The sequence below is a fragment of the Fringilla coelebs genome, assembly GCF_963513975.1.
Source record: "Fringilla coelebs genome assembly, chromosome: 8".
Lineage (NCBI taxonomy): Eukaryota > Metazoa > Chordata > Aves > Passeriformes > Fringillidae > Fringilla > Fringilla coelebs.
The window spans coordinates 16,757,382-16,781,629 of record NC_140066.1 but is presented as its reverse complement, the minus strand read 5'-3'; the positions used below and the strand labels follow the sequence as shown (position 1 = coordinate 16,781,629).

Here is a 24,248-nt window from a genome sequence, read left to right as displayed (position 1 = left end):
GAAGTAAATATTCTCAAACTCTTACCTGCTTCTTCAGAGAAAGGGCTAAGCTGAGTGTAGCCACAATGTTTCCTCTTGTCTTTACTGAAGATGTTGTCTATATTCAGAGACTCTCTTTTGGGTCTCCACGTTGGCCGATACCTGCTAGATGAACTGGATTTAGACTCACTACTGGTACTCTCCACTTCCCAGTCTCGGGCGTGTGCAGACAGGCTTTTTGAGGGTCGTGTTTCTGTCTGATCCACATTATTCCCTCCGCGAGGGGAATTCTGGATGGTTTGGGAAATCTGCTGTGGTCTGCTGTGGATCATATTGCTCACTGTCTCTTTAAATTCCCTCAGCCTGCTGGTGCTGCTGGTTGGCTTGGGGGCAGTTCTGGGGGCTTGTTTCTCCTTCAAGGTTTCCCCTGCAGTTTGTAGAGATAGCAAAAGCCACAAAAATAACTTAAAATTACACTAGCAGCCCTACTTGCAACATCTTAATGCAGACTTTGAGAAGTGCAATGCAATATAAAAAAATTATAATACAAAATCCAACGCTCCCTAAACAAACATCCAACCAAAACAGACCTAAACATCAAAAAGCAAAGAGAGGACTAAATAAAGACAAAGATGGAAGAAACCATAAGGGAAATGCACGTACACACTGGGAACATTAAAAACATTCAGAAAGATACTGATACTTAAAATAAAGTAACATCTCTTGCCTTCACTATGGTATCCCGATGACTGCGCCTCATCTCCTTTCCGCCTAGACCGGCTAGAACTCCTCTTGCGGTCTGCGAGCGAGCCCTTCTTTGAAACATGCCTCTGATTGCACTCACTGTCAGTCAGGTGGCCTGGAAGGAGGAAGAACACAGCAGAGATGACAAGAGCCTTCAGATCAAGTGTTCACTGTGCTAAGAGCAGCAGGACTCTTGCTCCTTAGGAACTGCAGACACTCCAACACTAACTGGCAAATTTAGTTAAGTTTTTGTATCCGTAAGTTTTTGGTTTTGTCTTGGAGAGGATGTTCCATTTTTAAGGTCATAAAAGACCAATACATACCCCTCCAATGACTCTGGTTAATGACAGCTTATCCAAGTGCCAAGGAAAAGGTTGACTCTGCTTTGTCTTCTAATGGTCTAAGGACACCACTTTCTTGCTGTCAATTTTAACGACCATGAACATGAAACTCCTGAGGACAGCTTGCCAGACATTACTCCATTGAATAAAGACTCAAACACATGAACAAGTTACCATCTAATAATAAATGACTGCACATCACCAGCTGCTCTGCACTAACTATTCATTCATCTCTTTGCCTCTTTAGCAAACACTAAATAATCTGAGTAAGCCTAGTCTACAGTGAAGAAGCTTCACTTGGCTCTTAAGGGCCAAGCCAGCCAAATCACATCTGCTACAAGCTAAGAGCACACCCACAAACTATGAACATGGATCAGCTGACACACAACACTCCCTTACTACAGCTTATGTGTCTGAGTGCCAGTATTTTCTCTTCAACACAATTTACTCCCCATTTCCTCACACCAAATGGGAATTAAGACTATTTGACGTCACGTTTTCTGTATTGCCTTTGCTTAGTTCTATGGTTCTCACACAGTCACAGTCCTAAACCTGCAAGCACAAACACACGCATGGCTTTACTCACGTGATTAGTCCCAAGCAGAGATGCAGGATAAGAAGGGAATTTATGATAAGCTACAAAGACTTTTTTCTAGCCTTTATATCACAAACTTTTACCCCTCACAGGATGATAGGAAATGAAAATCCCTAATAGCAAATAGTGGTCTAACAGCCCCCAGACTGCACAGCTGGCCCTCCTGAGCCTTCTTCCCTGCTCTAGAGATTAGCATCAAAATCAACAACATTAAAAGCAGATTCTACATATAAAATTGTACCTGCAACAGTTAAAAAACCAATTCACTGCAACTACAATTGCTATGAAGATACTACAATAACTGAGTAGGAAGGAACCCAAACAATAAAAAGCAAGCTACACAAGACTCTTCGTTTGCAAAGGAAAGAGTAATTTTGTGGCCAAATTTTTTAGAAACAAGCAGACTACATAAAGAAATTAAGGAAGCAAAAGAGAAATGTTGGCAATGAAAATAAAAGATGTGTAGCATTTTGGTAACTGAACATAAGTCTGTGCTTTGATGGATTTTTTTTTCCCCTTCACAGCATGGACTGCCACGTATCTTTCAGGAACTCCACGAACAGTATTATCGTTGTAGTGGCTCCCCTCAAGACAGAAGAGTGTAATGTTTCACTTCAGCATGCACAACTTCCCTAGTTAAACATTCCAACTCGATAAAGATTGTTTGGAAAGCATCCTTAACGACCATGCCAGAAACTATTTGACAGTATTTAGTGCTATTAGCACTAGCTGAGGGTTTGCACTGAATAAAGCTCAGCTCAGTCTTTTAGAATGAAGGCTGCTAGCTTTGCCTTAGTATTTTCTTCTCCTTTCAAAGACTGCAAATATTGTCCTGTTGTCATCAAACTTTTAATTGCCATGGAGGAGATGTCAAGAATCAGAAGCATGTAGGACACAGGCTTTGTTGCCTTTATTTGGACACTCTGAAACAAAGACTAAATCCAACATAATGCATGAATATAGGAATTAAAATCCCAAGGATATTAGCTAGCACTTAACATTCACTTTTTAAAATTCACTAAATAACAACCCAAGACTTTTGAGTGCCTAACAATGCTTAAAAGTTGTGTCTTGATGGATGTATATCACTTAAACACCTCATCCTCTAGACTTAGGATGGCTTCACAAGCAAACAGCAATATTCAAAGGAAAAGTTTGGTTTTGTAGTTGTGCATGTGTCTAAGAGTATGTCAGAGAAGGAAATTAAATTAAATGGGTTAAGACAGAACACCCTCTACTCCCTCCCCCTGAAATCTCAGTTGCATGAATAGGGCAGCCAGAATACGCACATTTTTCTCAGCAGCACAGGTGGGTAGGAGCAAAGAGAGGGCTTGTGCAGCCACTCTTCTGCTCCCATTCTGAAGTACCCAGGAGCCTGAGGTCATGCAACCCAATGGTGGAGCTTCCCTGGAGGATGATGTGGGATAGAGTCCATAACTTTCTGGGCTGGAGTAGTGGGTAAATGGCCATTAAATGAAGAATCCTGCTCTTGCCCAGAATGATTCAGCTGACAGGTCAGTGTGGATGGCTTCTTTATAGCCCCACGGATCGCCATTTGATGACAGAGCAGTTGTATTAGTTGGCAGACTGACTTTTTTTGGAAAGGTAGTGGGTAGGTAAAAAAAGAGGGGAAATGCCCAGACAAGTGGTTAGCTAAGGGGACAGACCGACTATAGCTAAGGCAGAATCAGGGAAGATAAGGACAACTGAATTTAGGTGGAGAAATGGGCTAAGCTGAAGGGAATAACACAGGATAGAATCAATAGGAGAGGAAAGAAAAAGAAAAGGACAAAGTCACTAAAAATGACAGAACAAAAGGTTACATGCTGAACTTCATGCTTACATGTTTGCGACCATCCCCCTTACTCTCCTTTTCCGCCAACTTCTGCATGGCAAGTTTTACAGGCAGGAACCTAATCCAATAAACTCTGTGCCATTTTTGCAGACTATCTAAAAAGTATACCCACTATCCCTTTCAATTTTGTCGTCTTCGTACTCCAAAGACAAACATACATTTCATTTCCACATCACTCAATTTCTGCTCCAACTTTCTTTTCTTTCTCACACCCTACCTAAGACAATGACTGGTCCCTACAGCATTAAGTATTTGCTAAAACACTGGAAGGATTGCTGGGCTATCTTAACCTGTGTATTACAGTTACTCGGATCTCTGATGAAGAATGGAAGAACACTAAATGAAATGAACTTGAAACATTTTTTCAGATTTTGATGCACCATAGATTTTTACAAATGAACCAATTGCGATACAAAAGAGGAACAATTTTACCAAAAAAAAGGACAAAGCAGTCTGACAGCTTTGACACTCTGGTGCAAGCTAACAACGGCTGATTCTACTCTTAGGTCTTCTTAGGAAATCTATTTACGGCACAATAAAGTAACTTTTCAAACAGAAATAGTAGATCCTATTTCTGATGCTACAGAAGTCTGACCTTAACTTATGCACTACATTTTTAGAAGTGATGTTAGAAGTTACTGCATGCAGAAGCAGGCTAACTGTGGACACTGGCCATCAATAATTGAGGAGATCAAGTCTTTAACCTTCCAGTTAACCTCTTTTCAACCACAGAGTGTGAAGACACTGTTCAGCTGCATAAAGGAACATATATACAGACTGTCTTCTCACTGGATATTGCAGCTTAACTTGCTTCCATGGAACAGGCAGGAAATTATCTTATGCTCCTCACTGGTGTAGTAAATACTACCAGCACTCACTTACACAAAGTCCTTAGTTCCCAAGTACGAGAGACTCTGATGAAAGCACCTTTTCCAGACAGCTGCAACTCCTGAAATGAAGTAACTGCCCGGAGATGAGTAAGTAGCGCACATAATAATTACCAAACCCTACAACAGGGCTACGCAGACTCTAACTCACAGAATTATATAACAGAGCAGGCAGTATTGTGGATAACAGAAAAACAAATCTCTAAATGCTTGTCTGGCTAGACACAGGTCTACAGAAGCCAATAAGACTTTTTAACCATGGGTTCTTTTGGTGAATGCCAACTGCTCATTACAAAACAAAAACTCAGGATATTAAACACTGTTTGCTATTCTATTAAAGCTTTTATGTATATATAGAGATAATTTCAACAGGAATCCACTGCAGTCATCTTATCTAGTGACAATGATCACACACAGATGTAATGGTATCTGCTACCTGTGTCCCTGCTGCTTTGTGAAGCGACATCATTCTCCACATTGTAGATGACTGTCCCCTGGGAGTCAGAGGAGAAGTGACTGACCACAGACTCATGGTGTGCCTGTTTGTAAGGATAGCTGTCTGTAGAGGAATCTGTCCGGGTATCACTGGAGATGGAAGGTTCTCTCCCTGGAGAAAAAAATAATGTCAAGGAAGCAATGTCAAATTTTAATCTTTTTCTGCTATTATAAAAATCAAGAAAAACTAAGAAAAGAGAGCAGGGGCAACTATACAGAAGTTAACTGAAAAACAGAATACCAAAGATACCGACTCGGATTCAAGAACACCAGAGATTATGGGAAAAGCTTGCTCCTTTGGAAGCAGGGAGACAGTATCATTCCTTCTAAAAACCTGTTCCTTTCTTCCTCTTTCGTAAGTCCAAGCTTATCAAATGTTTTAATATGCAAAATTAAACTACATCCATTGGACTGCAAAGTACACATTAGTACCATACTAAAATTACTGTTCATTTTCAACACTGTTGAGTGCAACTACAATAGGAAACACTGCTTTGGGGAAAGCAAAAAAAAAATTACTCAAGTACAAAACATGTAACAAGAACTCGTAACATGTTCTTGTGAGGTGTAACAAGTGTAAAAGAATGTCATGTTATAATAATTCACAGGTTTCCTCTATTAAGACTCAAAAGCTATCTGGTATAAACTTTGTACTGAAATATTTTTATCTAAAGCAAAGTAGCCCACTCCTTCTCAAGAAGCCAGCACTGATACCCTACTGAAAAGTATGAAGCATCATGATTCAGTTTCAATACAGTAATACTTGAACTCATTAGAGGAGGTGAAAAAGGCAATCTCCTCCCTTCACTTTCAGTAAATAAAAGTAAAAAATCTAAACAGTCTGAATACCATTGGTAATTTTACATATGTGATAAATACAGTCCTTAAAACACAGGATATTAGTTTCATACTCGCTTCTCCATAGAAAAATTAGAGAAGAAGAAAATACAATAAAGAAGGAAGTCGTTCCTATGTTTAACTGCAAACATTGACCTTGAAGGCACTTTGTATTTTTGGTGAGAACAAGCCCTGCAGTAAATGTCCTATTGAAGGACAGTTCAGATCTTTTGAAGTCAGAAACGGCAGTTATTGAAGTCATCAGTTAGTGTTCCTCTCTACATCCAAATCATACCAGGTCCTTCACCTCCCCCATCCCCCAGTTACTTTCTCCAAACTTTTTTGGAAAAGATTACGATCCAAACAATAAACAGTCTTAGACCAAGAGAGAGGTTCACAGATAGAACACTGGAAATCCTCTTCAGAATTCTTGATCAGCTTCAACAAGCAACAAGGACCCCTACTGACAATAATACACTCCAAGGAAGGAAAACATTTCACATGGAGCATTTCAGCGTGAAGGTACAAGGCGCAGAGCCCACATTGCTTACCGGAGTCCTCACTGTCATAGCAAGTCCTGCTATATTGCTGTAAATCCACCTGAGGGGGCAAGTCTTGCGTTGGCACTGGAGTTCCTCTTGGATCTGCATAGAGCAGCAGCAAAGGCTGATAGTGACCCTTAATGCACTTTGTCACAACATCTTTCCATTTTGGACCAATCTGAATTGACAACCAGGAAAAAAAAAAAAAAAACAAAAAAAAAAAAAAAAAAAAAGGTTTTCTCTTGTAATTTTCTATAAGAAGTTCTCTTTTTCACCCCGTCACAATTATTTCAGAGTTTGATTTTCTACTGACAAACTTTAACTCTTTCTATACACAGCACTGACCTGGACTCATCAAGAAAGCTCCTGAGCCAACCTAATTAAAATCCAGATATTCATCATCCTATGGCTAAATTGATTACAATTCCTGCTAAAAATACAATACAACTACAAAAACAGTCATTCCCTTTCAGCTGTTTTTTCCATAAAAAACTTTCCATCCTCTGGGATGTTCTAATTTTGCAACAACCAAAAAGCAGAAGAATTTTTAATGAACAAAATGAACAATAAAAGATACCAGGACAGTAAAGTCAAGTCAAAGCTAAATACTTCAAGTGTGCGAATCTTTCTGCTGGAACAGAACCTCTGCAAGCACAGATAGGCCAGGCAATTAACTCACATAGTAATACTAATCTCACAGGTTTCAGACTGAACATTTACTCCAACAAATTTGCTCCATATGTGAGTGCTCTGCTAAAGCACTACAGTACCTATCATTGCACATTTTGCTGCTAAGAAGTACAAATGAATATATGCATTAAGAGGTTTTTACTCATTGACACGGCGTTTGGCATGACTACAGGAGAAAATTTTTCCTCTCTCACCTTTGTGATTCCATGACTGGAAGGAAAAAAGGAGAGTGGTATGAAATAATGCCAAACCATCTAATGGGTTATAATGTCCTGCCAAGATCCCAGCACTGAGTCTTTAATGTCAAGGACCTCATGCTTGGTGAAAAGGCTAAAAAAAACACTAACAGAAGAGCGGAAAATTTGTTGTTGGCAGCAAGCACTAGGGAAGACTGGCATGTAGACACTCAAGCAGAGTTCAACAACTAAATAGCTATACTGCTTGTCAGTTAGGGAAAGGGATGGGTGCTAGCTGTATGCACAAGCAACTGTACATTTTCAAACAACAACCTAAAAACAAGACTGGGAGCCAACAGAACAGAACTAAGAATAGGGCTTCTGAGATTTCTGGTATGCTTTTTTAAAAAATATTTCACTTTGCTGAGAAAAAAGGAGTAACAAATTTGTGAATCCTGAGTGGAAAACCAGCAAAAACCCTCTCAAAATTTGTAGAAAACAGAACGGATTTACACACAAGCAGCTAACAAATTTCCAAAAGAGTGTTTTCCCAAACATTTTTCTCACCTCTTTGACATGAGCATCATCAAAGTACATCCACTTGCGGATTTTAGTCTGGAAGAAGAAGGTTGAATAGTGTTTTCCATAGTAACAGATCATTCCCACCAAATACAGCTCCGAGTGTTTTGCTCTGTCATCAGTTACTCTGAAGAAGAGCTTCAAGAAGGGAGGTAAGAAAAACAGAAGGAGAAATTAATAAAGTACTCAGAATTTTACGTACTGCTTTATGTTCAAAGACCTTGAAGTACTATAGATAGGTGTCAGGCTTTTATTTCAAAAGATAGTGAAAACAAGGCAATAAGTAAGTAATCATGCAATGTTTAAGCAAACTCAGAGACACAGACAAGAAATGGATTCTGACCAACTCACCAGATGCTCATAAATTGAGCTGGACTTGGAGTATGTGTATATTTGAAGGAAGACATTTACAACAATGATAAAATACCTGATACATAATTTGAATGTGGTTCTATTTCGAAAATTTATATTCTGTGTCATGCTTGCTGATTATACAAAATACTGTTTAAAACATTCATTCCTTTTTGCAGAAACAAGGCGCTTTGGACAGTAAAAGGTTGGCATTTATTCTGACTTTAGCAAGGGCTATCCAGAATTTACCATGGACCAATTTATGATGCTAACACATAAAAGATCAACTGAAGACATCAGCAGATCAAAAGAATTCAGCACACAGGGAAAAAAAAATCTTTTCTATTTAATTGAACTTTGTTAATTTAAATTGCACAGGTCTCATGTTTTCGTGCATTAGTGCTTTACTACACAAAGACCACACTGTTTCATAACCACATTTCCATCAGCTCACACTGATTCTGGTACACTGTGCGCTGGACAATGTTTTTTTTCTTCAAACATAATGGGTATATATATATATATAAACTATTTTATGTAGTATCTCAATGCTACAACAAGACAAAGCTACAGTTTGGTACACTGATAATTCAGCTCTAAAGCATCAGTTAATGCAAAATAAGTGAATCCTCCAGGGAATCCTATTTAATTCAGTCTGTCATTCAATCACATGGTGCCAGTCACCACCTCTTAGAGACTGTTGAGTCACAAATAACTCTTCAGTGTTATGACCCTTGGTTTTGCTCTCTATTCCTCTTTTTATGGACAACAAAAAGGTGAAGGTGGTGACTTTATATTTTTCTCCATTTGCTACTGCAGACTACCACGAAAATGACAGTCTTTGTAAGTAGTGCCAAAGTAAAAATAAAACAACTCACATCTCCCAGTTTAAGGCAAGTTCCCAGACTGTGAATCACATCCTCAGCCAGATCAGAGTGGTCTGAGTCCCAAACCAAACCAATGGTGATGATTTGTGGTGAGTTCATCAGCACACGACGAATACGGATCTTCTCCCCACAGTTACTCTGAACATATGAATAAAACAAGACACTGAATATAATTCTTCACTTATTATAACGTTAGGGCAAGGCACTAACAAGTATAAGTCTCAGAATTACAGCTTCCAAAGAGGAGGTGGTGAAACAGCAGATATGCTCAGTGCCAAGGTAGGAGCTTCTCATGTCATAGACGAGATGTGCTATCAAGACTATCCTGCATTCTCAAGCTTTGGAGTGAACACTGCCAATTCTTCCTCCTGCTATTGGTAACTCTTAAAACATAGCACACAAAACCAAGCTTACTCAAAAAAAGATAAGCAGACATATGTGAAAGATCCCAGTAACATTCTTAGGAATTGGACAGAAAGGTCACTTTTGATCAGAATCTCAGACTAAAAATTGTATGTACAGAGACTGATGCCTTATAAGATAGTCAGGAAAAATTTTCTCTTTGCTGAAAAAGCAGAAGTAGTCCTGCTTTGCTGTTAAATTTGAATGTTTCTACAGGGTATCTCAAACATCCCATCTTAGACAGTATTTGTATAAATAAGTGAACAGCGACTGAAAGATGAGGAGATTAAGAGTTGTTTTAGTAACTCAAAGGAGTTCTACAATTCTTATTTCCTGTTTTGATTTTTCTTCCCAGTTTTTATTTTTAAATAAGTACCAGTGCACTTTGCAGGGGAGGCGGTGTCAATGATGCAAGAGAGTGGGAGGGGACATGACAAAAACTACAACAAAGTCCATTCGAATTCATTTTTTCCCTGAGGCAGACCACAAAAGTACCCCTACAACATGGTAGGTGAAAAAAACATTTTCATCCTGAAAATCGTTTCTCTTGTCTACAGAGTCCAATTTCACAACTGGATATAATAATTTCTGGCATTAAAACCAGGGAAGAGATCACAAAGTGCCTCTTCCCCACAGCAATCTAGAAAATTTAACCAGAATTTCAGTACCAAACATCATTGAGAGACAAAAACAAGAAACTAAAAAAAAAAATAAAGAAACTGCAGAGGACTCAGATGCTTAAATGTAGACATGAGGTTTTAATATTAACATGACTTTTTTCACACATATTTTGAAAGGGTCATTTAAAGTACAAGCAATTCTGTTTATTATCTCCCAACCTATCTTACTCTCAAATTGTGTTCTTTGCCTCAGCATTTTCAGCATGACAGCAGGAACACAGCATCCTGATATAAAGCTTCCTTAGCATAACTTTGAGGCCACACTTAGCTGAACCTCAATAGAAATTTTGAGTATAAAAAGAAAGGGGCAGCAAATGCTAGTACACACTTTTATTCACTTTTATTCAAAAGAGCAGTTTGCCCTGACCAAGAATGTATTTCTATTAAATTTCACATTCTTTGGTTATTAAATAGCTGGACTCATTTGCACCTTTTAAATGACAATAAATAAATATCTTAAATTCTTTTACTTAGATGAGTAAGCCACTATTTACCAATATTAAAAAGTATATATTTCAATGGAGACTTTTACTGAAGAGTTGTAAGTTGGGAGGGGAGCCAGGTATAAAGTGGAAATACTTACACTGGCCCCAGGGACCAGGTACACATGCCTTCCTGTTAAAGCTAATGCACTTAACAGTAGCATTACATGAAGCAGCAACTCTGCTGCTGTTTCCTCTCCTACCTATTAATCAATATGTAAAAAAAGTTTGATAACTCTTTTTGCATATTTATTAAAAGGCAGAAGATATTGAACTCTTACTTTAGAAATCTAGCAGTTATGCTATACATAAAAAATAAGCATCTATTCCTGTTTTTAATACTTGCTGCTAGTCAAAGCGGCACCCATCCTCACTAAGTTTTCCCTTCCTTCACTGAGTACTTGTGAGATACTGAATTCACACCCAAAGAGAACCAAGGCTACTCACTGGACAGTTTCGCAGGTCCCCCATGGTGCTGGCATTCTGCAGGAGCTCTCCAAACATATCTGGAGTTGGTTTCTCCCTCCTCTCCAGCATACAAATAGCTTGATTGCTTCAGTATAGACAAAGTATGGAAAACAAAAGTTTAATAAGAAAACAAAACCACAAACCCACGCTAATCTAGTATACATTTCACCTGATTTTTTTTTAATTAAGAAACTTAAAATATAGAACACTTTTTATATTTAATATTGTAGTACAGAAAAAAAAAATCACATAGTTAATTGTGAATTACTACATCTTCCACAAAAATACTGCATAAAGAAAACAAGTAGAACTGAAAACAGAAATAGATTGTTTGGTTTAGATTTTGTATCTTAAAAGAAAATTTAAGCATGATAAATACTTGGTTTCAAAATGAAACATTTGCTTCAAAATGTGGCTCTTTCAATAAGCACAATTATAGTAAAGTAGCACAGAAAGACACATTCTGAATACAATTACAAACAAAAAATAGCACGGCACCCAGTTTATTTCACTGTCCAAGTTGAAAGAAAGATATGTACACAAGACTATTAGTGCTCAAAGCATGTTCCAGCTTAAAATAGTTTCAGAGATTAATAAATATATTAGTATGTACTGGTATTTCTAAAATAATGCATGACTTAAGATCTATTGTGATATTTCCTAAAAAATAATGAATACCATTTACATAACTACTTTCTAATAAATATATTCTCATATACAGTGTCTGCTGGAAACCTACTGAAATTCTGCAGCTTGATTGAACAGCAGGCATCGGCCACAAGGGGGATGCTTTACAGTACTCTTGCTACACAGGTAAAGTGGTACCTTTTAAGAGATCTGCATGTGAAGAGCAGCTAGCAGTTTTCATGACAATTTTTTTTGTAACTACGTATCTCACACACCAGACATAAACCAAAGAAAAACTCTAGTCCCAATAAAGATTTCAAGACAGAAACAAGTAACAGATTCCTGCCTCAGATTTAAAAACCTTTCAACTGAGCAGCCATCCACTCAAAGGAGACTTCTCCAGCATTAGTTCAAACAATCTGCTACAGACTTAGTGCTCATGCTCTGTGCACCATCTTTAAAGAAAGGTCACAGTGACCAGGGAAGCTTCCCCGTAACTAGATTAAACAAGAGCTATATATTCGTCCAAGAAAAGAGGATTTAAGGAACTACAGGCTGGTCAGTCTCACTCCACCACCTGGGCCCATGGCAGACTAAATCAATCCCCTTGGAAATCAACCCCAGGCATGTGAAGGATAAGGTGAGTCAGAGCAGCGAGCACAGATCTACCAAGGGCAAACTATTTCTGACCTCCAGGGAGAACTTCCCTTTCTGCATCTTCCCCTTGTTACCAAGGAACTGTCCTGGTCACCATGAAGGAGGAAAAAACCTTCCAGTTCAGAACTGGAACAGGCAGCCCAGAGAAGTCATGGAATTTTTGTCCTTTAAGCACTTTCAAAACTCAGCTACACGCAACCCCAAGCAGCCTGATTTAGCTTTGAAGTTTGCCCTGCTTTAAACAGGAGGATGAAGTACATGTCCAAAGGTCCATTTGAATGTAATTTTTTTGTTGTCTTTCTTATCTGTCTTCTTAAATCCCCTGCTCACACATTAAAGTCTTTCAAAATGTACATGAGTCCTTGCTACTACAGTTGTCAAGATTCAGAATCATAAACAAGGAGACATACTGATCCACGTCTAAACTACCATCTTCTGCTTCACTAAATCCTCATGTTCTTCATCACAGTTATCAAAGCTCGGCCAACTTTGAACAAATCATGTTCTAGACATCTAATCAATAAAGATCATAAAGATCCAACTGCAATACAGGATGACAGGAGAAGAAAAAGAAAAAACAAAAAGGGGGGGGCGGGGGAGAAGGATACATGTGAAAAACTCAACTCACCAGAGTGAGGTTGTAGAAATATAATGTACCATCTGGATAAAAGGTAATGGGTCAGAAGTGGCACCACAACTGGTACAAACACACTAAAGAGAAAGAAAATATAATACATTGACAAGATTAAACAGGTATTTCCTCTGCAACACTTCTGCCTGTAAATTTCTTTACTGTGGCAATGCATGCTTTAGGAATGAAAACATGAAACTTGAGAACTGGCCCTTGCCATAAAGCACATAACATTAGCTCACCTGTTCAAATAAAGTCATTGCAAACTTCTGGTGGGAAACACAATGTGGCGCAGTGCAAATGTCTTCCTTTGTCTCATCCGCAATGTGGAAGTGAATTCGCATTAACAGGTTTTCCTAGCCAAAGGAAAAAAGAAAAAAATGCATTGGATAATTTCAACTGCAGACAAAAGTTAAAATGTAAATCACAAAAGCATGCCAGATGCAATAATGTTACAGACAGAAGGCTCCTGAAAATTCATGAAAGTTACTTCAAAAACAAAGAAGTTGGTATTTCTCAGATAAAAAAAGGAAATGCCCTCCCCACTTCTGATTTGAGATGCTGGATCAGGTAACCATTTATGTTACTTAACAGCACTGCTGTAGACTCTGCTGCTGATTTTTCTGTCCAGTTCTCAAGCATCCACATATATGACCAAATGTAAGAGTAGCTACACAGTTTTAAAAATCACTGGATTGACACTAACTTCTCATCAACACAAAATAAATCAACTTCTATATTCCATGAGAGCTTTGAAATATGCCACATCAACTACATTCTATTAAAAAGGGGGAGAACTAATAAATGAAGAGGCAGACTAAAATCTATATGAAACAAAAGGTCTGAACATTTCCTAGATATTAATTCATACAACTGCATCTGTTTTCAAGTTCCCAGGAATCCTTGTCTAAAGACCTTCTCTCCTCCCTCAATGTTGCCAACATTAATCTGTGGGTGCCAGAAATCTCTTGACAACTCTTCCAGCAGATCATTATTCACTAACACTACTAGCTGCCTGGGTGGTTTATAGGCCTGCAATTAACAGGTCCAGATTAATTATTTGGCAAAACAGCACCAACATTGTACAATTTTCCTCAAAAAATTTCCCTGTGGAAATGCAATTTCAGAAAAAACGGCAAACAAAATGTCCTTTCACCCTTTTGAGAAGATCCTTAAAACTAGAAACCTTGATAATTCTTTTAGTGCAATTTTTTCATAATTCACATCTAAAGCACACTGTAGAGGGCAAGCAGTACACATGCAAAAGAAACTGTTAAAATGGTTACCGATGCTATTACCATTTCCAAATCATTAGTCTGGGGATCCTCCGTGCACTTTTCCAGGCCAGACATGCAAAGTCTGTTGCAATTTGGGGAAAGGAGAAATAGAGGGGAAAAAATTAAGGGGAAAAAAAAAATCAGGGAAGATTGGGTAGTGGTAGGCCACATCTCTGCCTGTCAAAGCATCTTTCAGTTATACTCACAAAACATTCAGCAGCATCATCCATGATGCCCAGCTGGAAGCGTTGCTCATCCTGAAATGTCTTTGCAAGAGCAGTGCGCAGGGCATCAGAAGGCAGTACCTTCTCACTGCTACATTGAAACTGGTTGAATATACCCTAGTAAAAAACAGAAAGGCGGTTAAGTTACTGTATTTTTCAAAATATGGCTCAATTTATCTGAAAACAAACAGCAAACATTTAACTTGTTTGGATCCTGCAACACACAGATACTTGTACAGTACAGAGACTACAAGAACAAATCCTAAAAGTTCCTCCTTTGATATCATACGCACCTTTGTGTATTTCTTCCTTTTCTTTCACAGATATAAGGGAGGGTTAGGAATTTAGGATGAAAATTCCCTCAGTGTCAATCCCCCCTGGATCTATTTGTCTTTCTCCAAATCTGATTCCTGAAGCGATGAAAACCAAAACATCATGCTTTTTATTCCCATCTCTCCTTTTCCTTTTAACTTTCTCACTTGCAGTTTACCCATGCCACCTTGTTCCCTCTTTTAAGCAACTCTTTCCAAACTTCTCTAGCCCTTAACCAGCCACAACTTGATACTTGCACACTTAAAGAAATTTACCTTTCCTAAGTCCAAGTGGGTAAGAATTAGATGATTTTTGTATCAGCATGCAGGAGGGAAAAGGCACAATGTGAATACGAATAGTAATTCCTATGTACAGCCAGCTGCTCATTCACTGCCATAAACCTGCATTTTCATAACTGTAACTCACACATCACCTGGGTAACAACCATTTGCAAGGATGAGTAGTTCTAAAAAGACACATTATTTTCTGAAGTGTGGGTTATATGCATGGAAGTTCTGTACACATTCCCAACTGATTAAACACCCACATTTATTTTGCATGCTCGCATGCACATGTGTGTGAAATATCCAAAACATCATCTGAACAGTTAACTTTCACTGTGCCCTTCCTACAAAAACAGCAACATAATTCTGTATGCAAGATTCTCAGTCTAAGTAAAAAACTTCTAGTCCTTATTTTAATACAAGACAAGTCTCCATCACCACCATGCTCTACTTTCTACCTCATTTCATATGACAAGAAACCATCTTCATCAGTGTCAATCTCAAAATTCTGCCTGTCCTTTCCTATAAAACTGTCTTCATAATTTCTCTAAAGACTGTGGAAAAGCTCAGTTCATACTGCCAGAGAGGAAAAAGGGAACACCAGTCTGCTTTTCTGCATTCTAAACTTAGTAAGACAAGGAAAAAAAAAATCAAACTGTTTTACCTGTTTGATTTTTCTTTCAAATCTATATTAATCTGCAATAATTCACAGTTCATGTAGCACTTCTTCCTTAAATTACAGAAACGTTCTCCCCAACCTACTTAGGATCTACAGTAATTGGAAATAATCTAAATCTTTCTTTAACTATTTTTACTTGTTTCTCATCAGGAAATGAGAAGGTAAGCTGGGAGGTTTGCCAAATGGTACAATCTTGTCTGTTTTGAGGAAGCTGGAAAAAGTGCCAAGCACAGCTGTCACTGCACAGGCAGCAAACCAACCTCCACACCCCTGCCATTTCTGCCCACAGGAATGGTACCATTTATAGTGTTGACATAATCTAAAATAGATGTAATAGGCCTATCTCTCTATACTGCAACTTTTATTTTGGTGGTCCTCAAGGTGCTCATTGATGGAAAACAGCCCATTGTGCTGAAGCTCACAGCTCTTCTATTATTGCCTTTATTAGAGTATCACAGAATCATGAGAAAAGGGTAAAGAAGAGAAAGCCGTGAGGCAGTATTATACTTCATGAACTACAGACAATACCCCCCCAGTAATCTTCTATGTGTACACACATAAAACAGAAACAACAACAAAGTCCCTGCACTTAAACTTGATTGCCATTTCTGTCACTCTAATAACTGAGCAAGTTTCATGTTTCATTAGTGAATTTTCTCATTTCATTGACTCAAAAAAAAAAAAATAAGCAGTGAAACACAACTCCACCTTGCTTCACATTTTGCATTAAATAATTTAAGAGCACTCCAAAATAGTCACAACTGTGCTTCAGAAATGTGTTTATTCTATTTATTCAATCTCACTTCGTAGCTCTGAGACTCATCTACCAACTGGTCAGCAACCTCACTGCCGTGAGCTGATGGGCAGGATCTGGTTTGCTTCAATGAGAGCCCTGAAATGGCTTTGCACTCCTGGGGGGTGAGAAACAATGCAGGCTCTAAACTAGGTAAAAGGAGAAGCAAACAAGGAAGCTGAAACTCTTCTTTTAAACTTCCATCTTTAAAGAAACAGTATACTTACCACAGAACAAAAAATAATTAAGCAATGTCAACTCTGTGAAGAATGCAAAAATCAGGATGTAACCGATCCCAGTATTACATGGAAGAATGCTTCCTCAAATTTGTAATGACACAGCACACAATGGTATATAGTCCTATTTAGATTACAAAAGAGGAACAAAAACTTAACCAGTAAGTAACTGTGCATTTTAATTTAATAAAGACCAAATTTTATTATGGTATTGCACAGTGCTGTTTAGAGCACATTGGAACCCATTGCCTGTAGGAAGTCCCAAAAGCACCTCAAATGGAGTCAAAAGCACTTTGAACCCAGGGGAGTTTGTTTTTTCTTAGGTTTCAGTCACTGGGGTCAGATTTAAGTTGGGGGGGGGGGGGGGGGGGAGATGGGGTTGTTGGGGTTGATGCCCCTTTCTTTTTCAAGATAGGTTCTTTGCTCCCCTTCAGAACAAGTCTATCTTGTCTCTCAACCTTAGACGGACAGGTGTGGCATTTCCTGCAATTTCATCACTTCACATTATCTAAGTCAGATGTCCCTTCTTAATTTAAGATCTTGCCTGTGAGTGACACTGTTAGCTGCTCAAACATTGGTTCTCTACACAGGTATGAAAGCCAGCTGGGTGCAGACCAGGAAAGCACTCCTCGTTCTGGCCCAGGAGTTCTCACAGTACCTTTCTCCCAAGGGACTATGGAACATGAGAACTTCATAAATGAAACATTTAAACTTGATTCTCCTCCAAAAACTTCTTCAACTTCTTCTGAAACTGAAGATGGTAGAAATCCCATCAGAGTACTCACTGCACTGATGATCTCTTTCAATGCCTACATTCCAACACAAATGAGCATGTCCCTAACAGTGGCAACAGTAAGAATAGACACTGCTAAAAGCCCCATGATAATGGAAAGTTTCTTCTATTTTACCCATTTTCAGTGACTAAAATCAAGAAGGCAGTACAAAAAAAGAATTAGCTTAACATAAAATCTAAGAATTACTAATACTGTATAATAGCAGTACTTTGATTTCTACACTGAGGAAATGGTTCTTGGCATGTTGGTCAGTCTACAAGCTAAGACAGAACAGTGTGAGCAAGGGATTTTTCAGATATCAAGTCTGTGTTCTGGTTATACTGCATTCCAATGAGAGGTCTATATGGAAAAGATGCCCAACTCCCTTCACATCCCCTTCCCTACAGCTCTTCATAAGTCTGGAAATGCTAGCAGAGAATAAAATTAGGAAGTGCATATGCTCTTTAAGACCAATGAATTCACTAAGTCCATCCAGTTGCATACAGTCCTCCCCAAATGCTAAGATCAACTCCCAGCTACATTGTTATCTTTCACCAGCTTGCTCTCAGATGGGTCCAAACCTGGAACTTCCTTAACCATCTTACACTATCAACTGTAGGGCCACACTCCATTTTTTACTATTCAGAAGGCTTTTTCATAGTTTTTTAACCAAAGGCTTCAAATCCTTTCTACTACTACACAGCTGGGCCTCTGACACACATCAGAGCAAAGCCTTGCAGTCAGTGGGCTTCCAAAAAAAGGTCCTCCACTTTAGGAACTGTGGGAGTGGGGATCAGTATGAACTTTCTAGATGCACATTGATCAAGGATCAAATAAAGGAAAACAACCTAAGTTTTGAGACAAGGCATATTTATCATACAGCTCTTCAAGAAACCTTGAAGATATTTCAGAACACTAAAATTCACATGCATGATCAGAAACCAAGCTTTTTTCACCTGGTTTACAGATTACAGATAGCAAGTACTCTTTTAGGTAATCCATGGGCTTGAAAGGCATTCTTGGGAGTTCTTTAAAGATCTGAAAGTTGCATGAACTGTGAACGCCCTCCTAGAGTTTACAAGATCTGCTCCCAATTGTCTTTAATAGCATTTGGAATCAACTTCCTCCCTAGAAAGAAGTATTCCATTTATTTGGGCTAAACTGACATCTGCAGTGTGTAACTAACTTCACCATACTGATGAAGCAAACCAAACTTGATACACATCCACATGCGACTTTTTAATCAAGCGTGCAAAAGTAGGCTGACATAAGAATAAATTGACAGATGAAGACAATAGGGAAGAGCTACTGAATCAGAACAGTGTTTATGCACTGTGATTTTTGAGTTGTGTCCTTGGCAGCTTTCTGGGAACTAACCCTTCCAGAATGACACAGAAGCTTCTTCTATATAGGATATCACTGCAGCTCTAGTGGTATGGTATTTCAAAGAACAAAACATGTTTCTTCCCTCCCCTTAGTATTCCCTACACTAATCAATTGTTTCTGGGTTTTGGTGATGGGATTTTTGTTTGCATAATTTTTTTAAGCCTTCTCTCCATTTCAATAGCATGTCTTTCTCACCCTGCTCAGTGCACCTTTTTTTCTTGCCTGTAGTGCCTAATCTCTCATTCAGAACACCACACTCTCTCACTGAAGCCTCATACTCAGAACAATAACCTGTTTCAAATGGCTGCTAAAAATCACTTTTCTCCTATCCAAACAATCAGCCTCCACCAACCGTGTTTCCACTAACTCACATTTCTTCCCCACATTTCCTTGTGTTATATTCGTCTTCAAGGTTGCAACAAATTCTACATCTATTTGATTTTGTGTCTTTTGATCTCTCTTCAAACCTCTAAGTCTGGTAACAATCAACCTAGATTTCCATTTATTCCCTTCTTTTTATGTATCTTCCATTTGTACTCACACTGTACCCTGAATATTAAGATGAGGTCCCCAGTAGAGACTGTCAAGTCAGGCACTTGTGGCTGTAAAAACAATACTTTCTACAAGTCTTGTTTAGGAAGGTGGCAGGAAAAAAAATTAAAATCACAGAATGTGCACATCTACGAGGTAACAATTCATTAACTGCTTAATCAAGATCAAAACCGCCAATTGTTATTTGGAAGCTTCAATTACCAGTTTATTAACTCAGGGAACTGTACTCGCTGCTAGTTTGTTTGGCAGACAGTTAACTGCAAGTGCCAACTGATGAAAAACATTCAAACAATAAAAGTAATTATTTTATGTATTTTGACTAGTGTTTTACCTGAAATACTACTGGCATTAGAAAAAGAGCACAAAAAAGAGGATGTCATCTTTGCAACCAACCTATTATGGTCTCAACCACATGATAAACATTTTATAATAAATCACTCAATTTCAAGCAAGTGGCTTATGAGAACCAACCATAGTCATTCCATTTTTTCAAAGCATTGTAAAACCCTACTGTTCTCCATTTTCATCTTAAACAACAACATCATCTCTACGCAGAAAACTCATTCTTCCTGCTTTTGTTGCACATGACAAAACAACAGAAAAGACCAGCCCTACTAGAATGTATCAATCAATAGAACACAATCTTCTTTGTGACCTACAAAAACCACTCTGTCCTGTATCCTGGCACTATGGAGCTCCCAGTACAATCCCTGGAAGGAGAACAAACTCTCTGTGGCATTCTCAGTACAGTGGACGGATTTCCCCCTTCCTACCCTCTTCCAGCTGTGATAAACACCAAAGCAAAGCCATGCTGAAAAAAAAGGAAAATAAACCAAATCATAGTAGACTTCAGCATAAATAATAAATCAAAAAGCTGTTCCAGTTTAACAGCAGGCAAACCATATAGTGGTAAGGACAGCTTGCGTACTGAAAAAAATACTTAAATAATGCCACATTTTAAGGGGCGGTGTTTGGGGTTCCAGCACAGATTCTGCAACTCTCCCTTTTTATAGCTGTTGATGCAAGGTAACTTCCAAATAACTAATGAATGCGTATCTGATTTCAAGGTTCATTTTTTAGCTACACAAACACAGTCAGGTAGCACATCAAATTTTAAAATTACTTCAAGAATTTGTGAAATGGAAGTCTTCAACGTGGTACAAAAATAAAATATTATTTGATCAGGTATGACATCACGGTCCTGTGATCCCATATTTGAAATTACAAGTAATATTTAGAGAGCTAACTGAGCAATTACAGTAAATACAGTGCATGACATCCAAATCCTAGAAACAGTTGCAACAAGCCAAGAAAGTGTGGAAAAAATACAACTTCTTCAGTGTTATTCCATGGCTAAATTTAGCCTAGAGAAGACTATCTTCCTCTAGAGTCAAAAGGAAGAGGATGTAACCTTCAGAATAACATTTCAGAGCAGGAGCATGGACCATCTCTGTATAGCACAGATGGTGTCAGGTATGCTGTGAAAGGACCCTGAAGTGGGGGAACATGACACAGGCTCTTCCCCACAAGTACTGTCCCTTTCTCAGGCCCGGCTGGAATTTGAACATGCCAGCATGCTCTGAAGAAGGGTAAACATGTCCTGCCTCCACCTTGCTTGGTCTGGACAAGTGTTTTGGGCAGATCCACCTGACAGCATGCAAGGCTAATTACCTCTCCCCAGACCCTAATAGGAGATTTTCGCATGGTATAGAGCTCCAAATTCTGGTGTTCCCACTGGATCCAGCCACTTCTTCTCCCTCATCTTAGCAAAGCCTAAGGCAAGATTCAAGAAAAAGAGGATGTCAAAGACCTGGAGGCTAATCCAGCATTACTCTGGCAGGACAATAGTTAAAGGCTTCCAGAGCAGGAAGGAGAGCTGGGGCAGGGGAAGAGATGGGCACAGAAAAGAAGGGATGACCCTGCTGCCCTGGAACACAGAACATGCTCTTGGTGATGCTTGCAGTATTAGGTGCACATTAAGCACATAATCCCACTTGTTTTATAGAAGTTTACACATAACATGTACCAGACAGACTTTTACAGGAGAAAGAAAATAGAGCAATTTGAAAACACTGATCCAGAGGGCAGCAGAGAATGAGTAAACACCTTGAACAGCCTTTTTCCCTATTCTACTGCCTGCTTAAGGAGAACATGAAGATGAATGTGACCATCTCCATGGTTTGGAGCTGTCCCTCGTGAATATCCCTACCTTTTCAGCTGCTTTCAAGCAAGACAGCTTACATTTCTGGTGCCCAGAGGTTTTTTTGAGGATTGAGGGCAGGTTTGCACCCCCAATTTCACTTAGAATCAAGTGACAGCCCTTATAACTCACCTTTATAACAGTATTTGACTTGACAGCAACACAAAAAGGGGGAGTGGGAATTTTCAAATACTTATGTACACATATTAACATTTTACACTAGATAATAAAAGTGAAAGCTTGGCACAATATTATCCAGAGAAAGAGTTGCTGGAACAGGCTTTGGTAGAACACACAGCAATCTCCCATGAAGAACAGACTGCACATAGAGTAGATGCTAACTCTTTGATTTGGATCCAGTTGGAATCTATTTACTTTTTCAAGTTTTGGTTACTGCCCACATTCATAAATAATTGTCTAGGTAATTCTTCAATTCCTTATGTGTTCTTTAGAGTTTTTGTGAGCTCTAGGAATTCTGCACACAACCAGACACAAGATTCCTGAAATGTGCAAAAGTAGTAGAGGATGTGGTGCAATATAATTGTTTTATGGGAAATTAAGGGTTGTAACAACTGCCAGCTAGGAACATTATTGCTAAGAACTTCAGGTAAAAAAAAAAAAAAAACCAAACAAAACCAAAAACACACACACACACAAAAAATCTTTGCAGGTATCTGAGAGTGAAAAGGGCAGCAAATTTTTCAAAAGCTGCTTATTAAAAAATAAACATACAGTTGCATGCATAGAATTTGTGAATTCTGCCACACCACCTGTAATTTCCACTACACACTTCAAGACATCAAAAACAAGGATTTTACCAACAAAACAAAACATTCTTTGACCCAATGTCTGCTTTTAATACATATATTCCAGAGATCCTGTCATCTTCCAGTTTTCCTGTAGCGCTTTCTCTCTCATACCAGTACTGCTAATCCATATGCATCTTTGTCTGCAGGTCACCTTTCAAGACCAGTACCACAAAGGTTCATCCTCTCCTTTTTCCTGTAATATTCTTTCACATCCCTCACCTTCTTTTTCAGTATTCTATACAGAAAGGCTTTTAACTATTATCTTAATATTGAAACCTGGACTTTAGTGCAGAGTTGAGAGTCTACTTTCACTCATGACAGAATGAACGATCTCCTGGTATTTCCTTGATCTCCTGGTATTTCCTTGATTATGCTTTTCAGTTAAATCCCAGAATAGCAGAAGCTTACATTCATGGTAAATTTCTAAATCCTTTTCTTTCTGACCTCATCTTGGCTAACAAAGAATACCAACAATCACTTGACATTACTCGAGGGCATGATCCAAAAAATACATTTAAATTATCCCACTAACTTAATGAACTCAAACCAGATCATAACTAAGTCTTATCATTCCCCTTTAAGGAAGGGGGTACATTTAATACTCCATCTTTTCTGTGTCTGAAGAGTGGTATCTCACTTAAGATGCACTACCTTGCTCCTAACCCACTGTTACATTCTATTTTGATGATACTGCTGTAAATATCATCCTGTCTCATGATTTCAATAGATATATCTTGAGACAAATTTCCCCTCAAAAAAAGATAAATTCTCTTACTTCATGCCTTAATAGTCTCCCCTTTATTGTTCATTTACCAGGGAAGACTCCTCAACAACAGCCCAAAAGCTCCCTAGATAACTCATTTCAAGCCTGTCTTTACCAGAGCACCTGTGACGTTACTTAAGAGCAGCCATACAGCTGTTATACTATAAATATTGATTGGGAACATCAGATGATCTTAATTTAAACCTGCAGTCTCTATTTTACCATTTTTATAAGACATGGTGTCTGTCATTTTCATTACTGTACATAGAATTCATGACAAATTCTCCCACAATTAGTTTATATATTTAATTGGATTTTACAACGCATTTGTGATCAAATAAGATGTTTAAGTCTCAATTTCAGAAAGGAAAATCACTGCTCAGGAAGATGAAAGCTAGATATTTTCATCATGTTTGCATCATGTACATTTCTCCTACAAAAAGCTGGGAGGGGGTTGAGCTAGCAAAATTTAGAAAGGGGGTCACAAAAAACCCCCAGAATGCAACAAACTAATTGATAGAGACAGAGACACAACATTGCACAATTTACTCAAGTTCATAGCAGTACTCAAAATCAGAGCTAGCGTGTAGATCTTACTGTCAAGGCAGCCTCTACGACAATCAGTTATTGAATCTGCAGCTACAAACAGAATTGATAGTTTTTAAAACAGAGACTACAAAGAGCTGAGCCATTTAATGCAGACATCAATATTTACAGTAGAAAACAACCTTTTAGTCTTACATAATCAACAGTTTTGAACTGTTTGAAGAAAGGCTTAGCTAAATGGCCTTTCTATCCTGACATTTAAAGTAGCTCTAAAGGGAAAGGTATATGTTGATGAGCACACTGACTGCATAAGTATTATATTTGTATACCAAATGATAAATTGGAAGAAATAAAGCAAACTTGTATTTTACTGGCTGAATTAATGGAGACTCACAATGACCTGCATACCATTAAGAAGAGTCCTTGTACCTGAAACTTTACCAACACATGTGAACACATTTTAGAAACTGGATCTTGGACCACTAGCTATCACATTTACCTTGTTCTCA

General features: G+C 38.4%; 1 protein-coding gene across 8 annotated transcripts in view; it reads right to left on the bottom strand.

The window, feature by feature from the left end:
- USP54 (ubiquitin specific peptidase 54) overlaps positions 1-24,248 on the bottom strand; it is a 91,928-nt gene that overhangs the window by 18,859 nt on the left and 48,821 nt on the right. For all 8 annotated transcript variants that reach the window (XR_014616367.1, XR_014616368.1, XM_084210897.1 and 5 more), the window contains 10 exons: positions 14,389-14,523; positions 13,148-13,261; positions 12,903-12,985; positions 10,970-11,075; positions 8,950-9,096; positions 7,709-7,858; positions 6,285-6,453; positions 4,838-5,008; positions 707-838; positions 26-406 (listed from right to left, as the gene is read on the bottom strand). Coding sequence is in view for 6 of the 8 variants with exons in the window: in XM_084210897.1 (XP_084067023.1) it covers positions 26-406; positions 707-838; positions 4,838-5,008; positions 6,285-6,453; positions 7,709-7,858; positions 8,950-9,096; positions 10,970-11,075; positions 12,903-12,985; positions 13,148-13,261; positions 14,389-14,523 (1,588 nt within the window). In the remaining 2 variants the exon portion in view is untranslated. The remainder of the gene's footprint in view (positions 1-25; positions 407-706; positions 839-4,837; positions 5,009-6,284; positions 6,454-7,708; positions 7,859-8,949; positions 9,097-10,969; positions 11,076-12,902; positions 12,986-13,147; positions 13,262-14,388; positions 14,524-24,248) is intronic.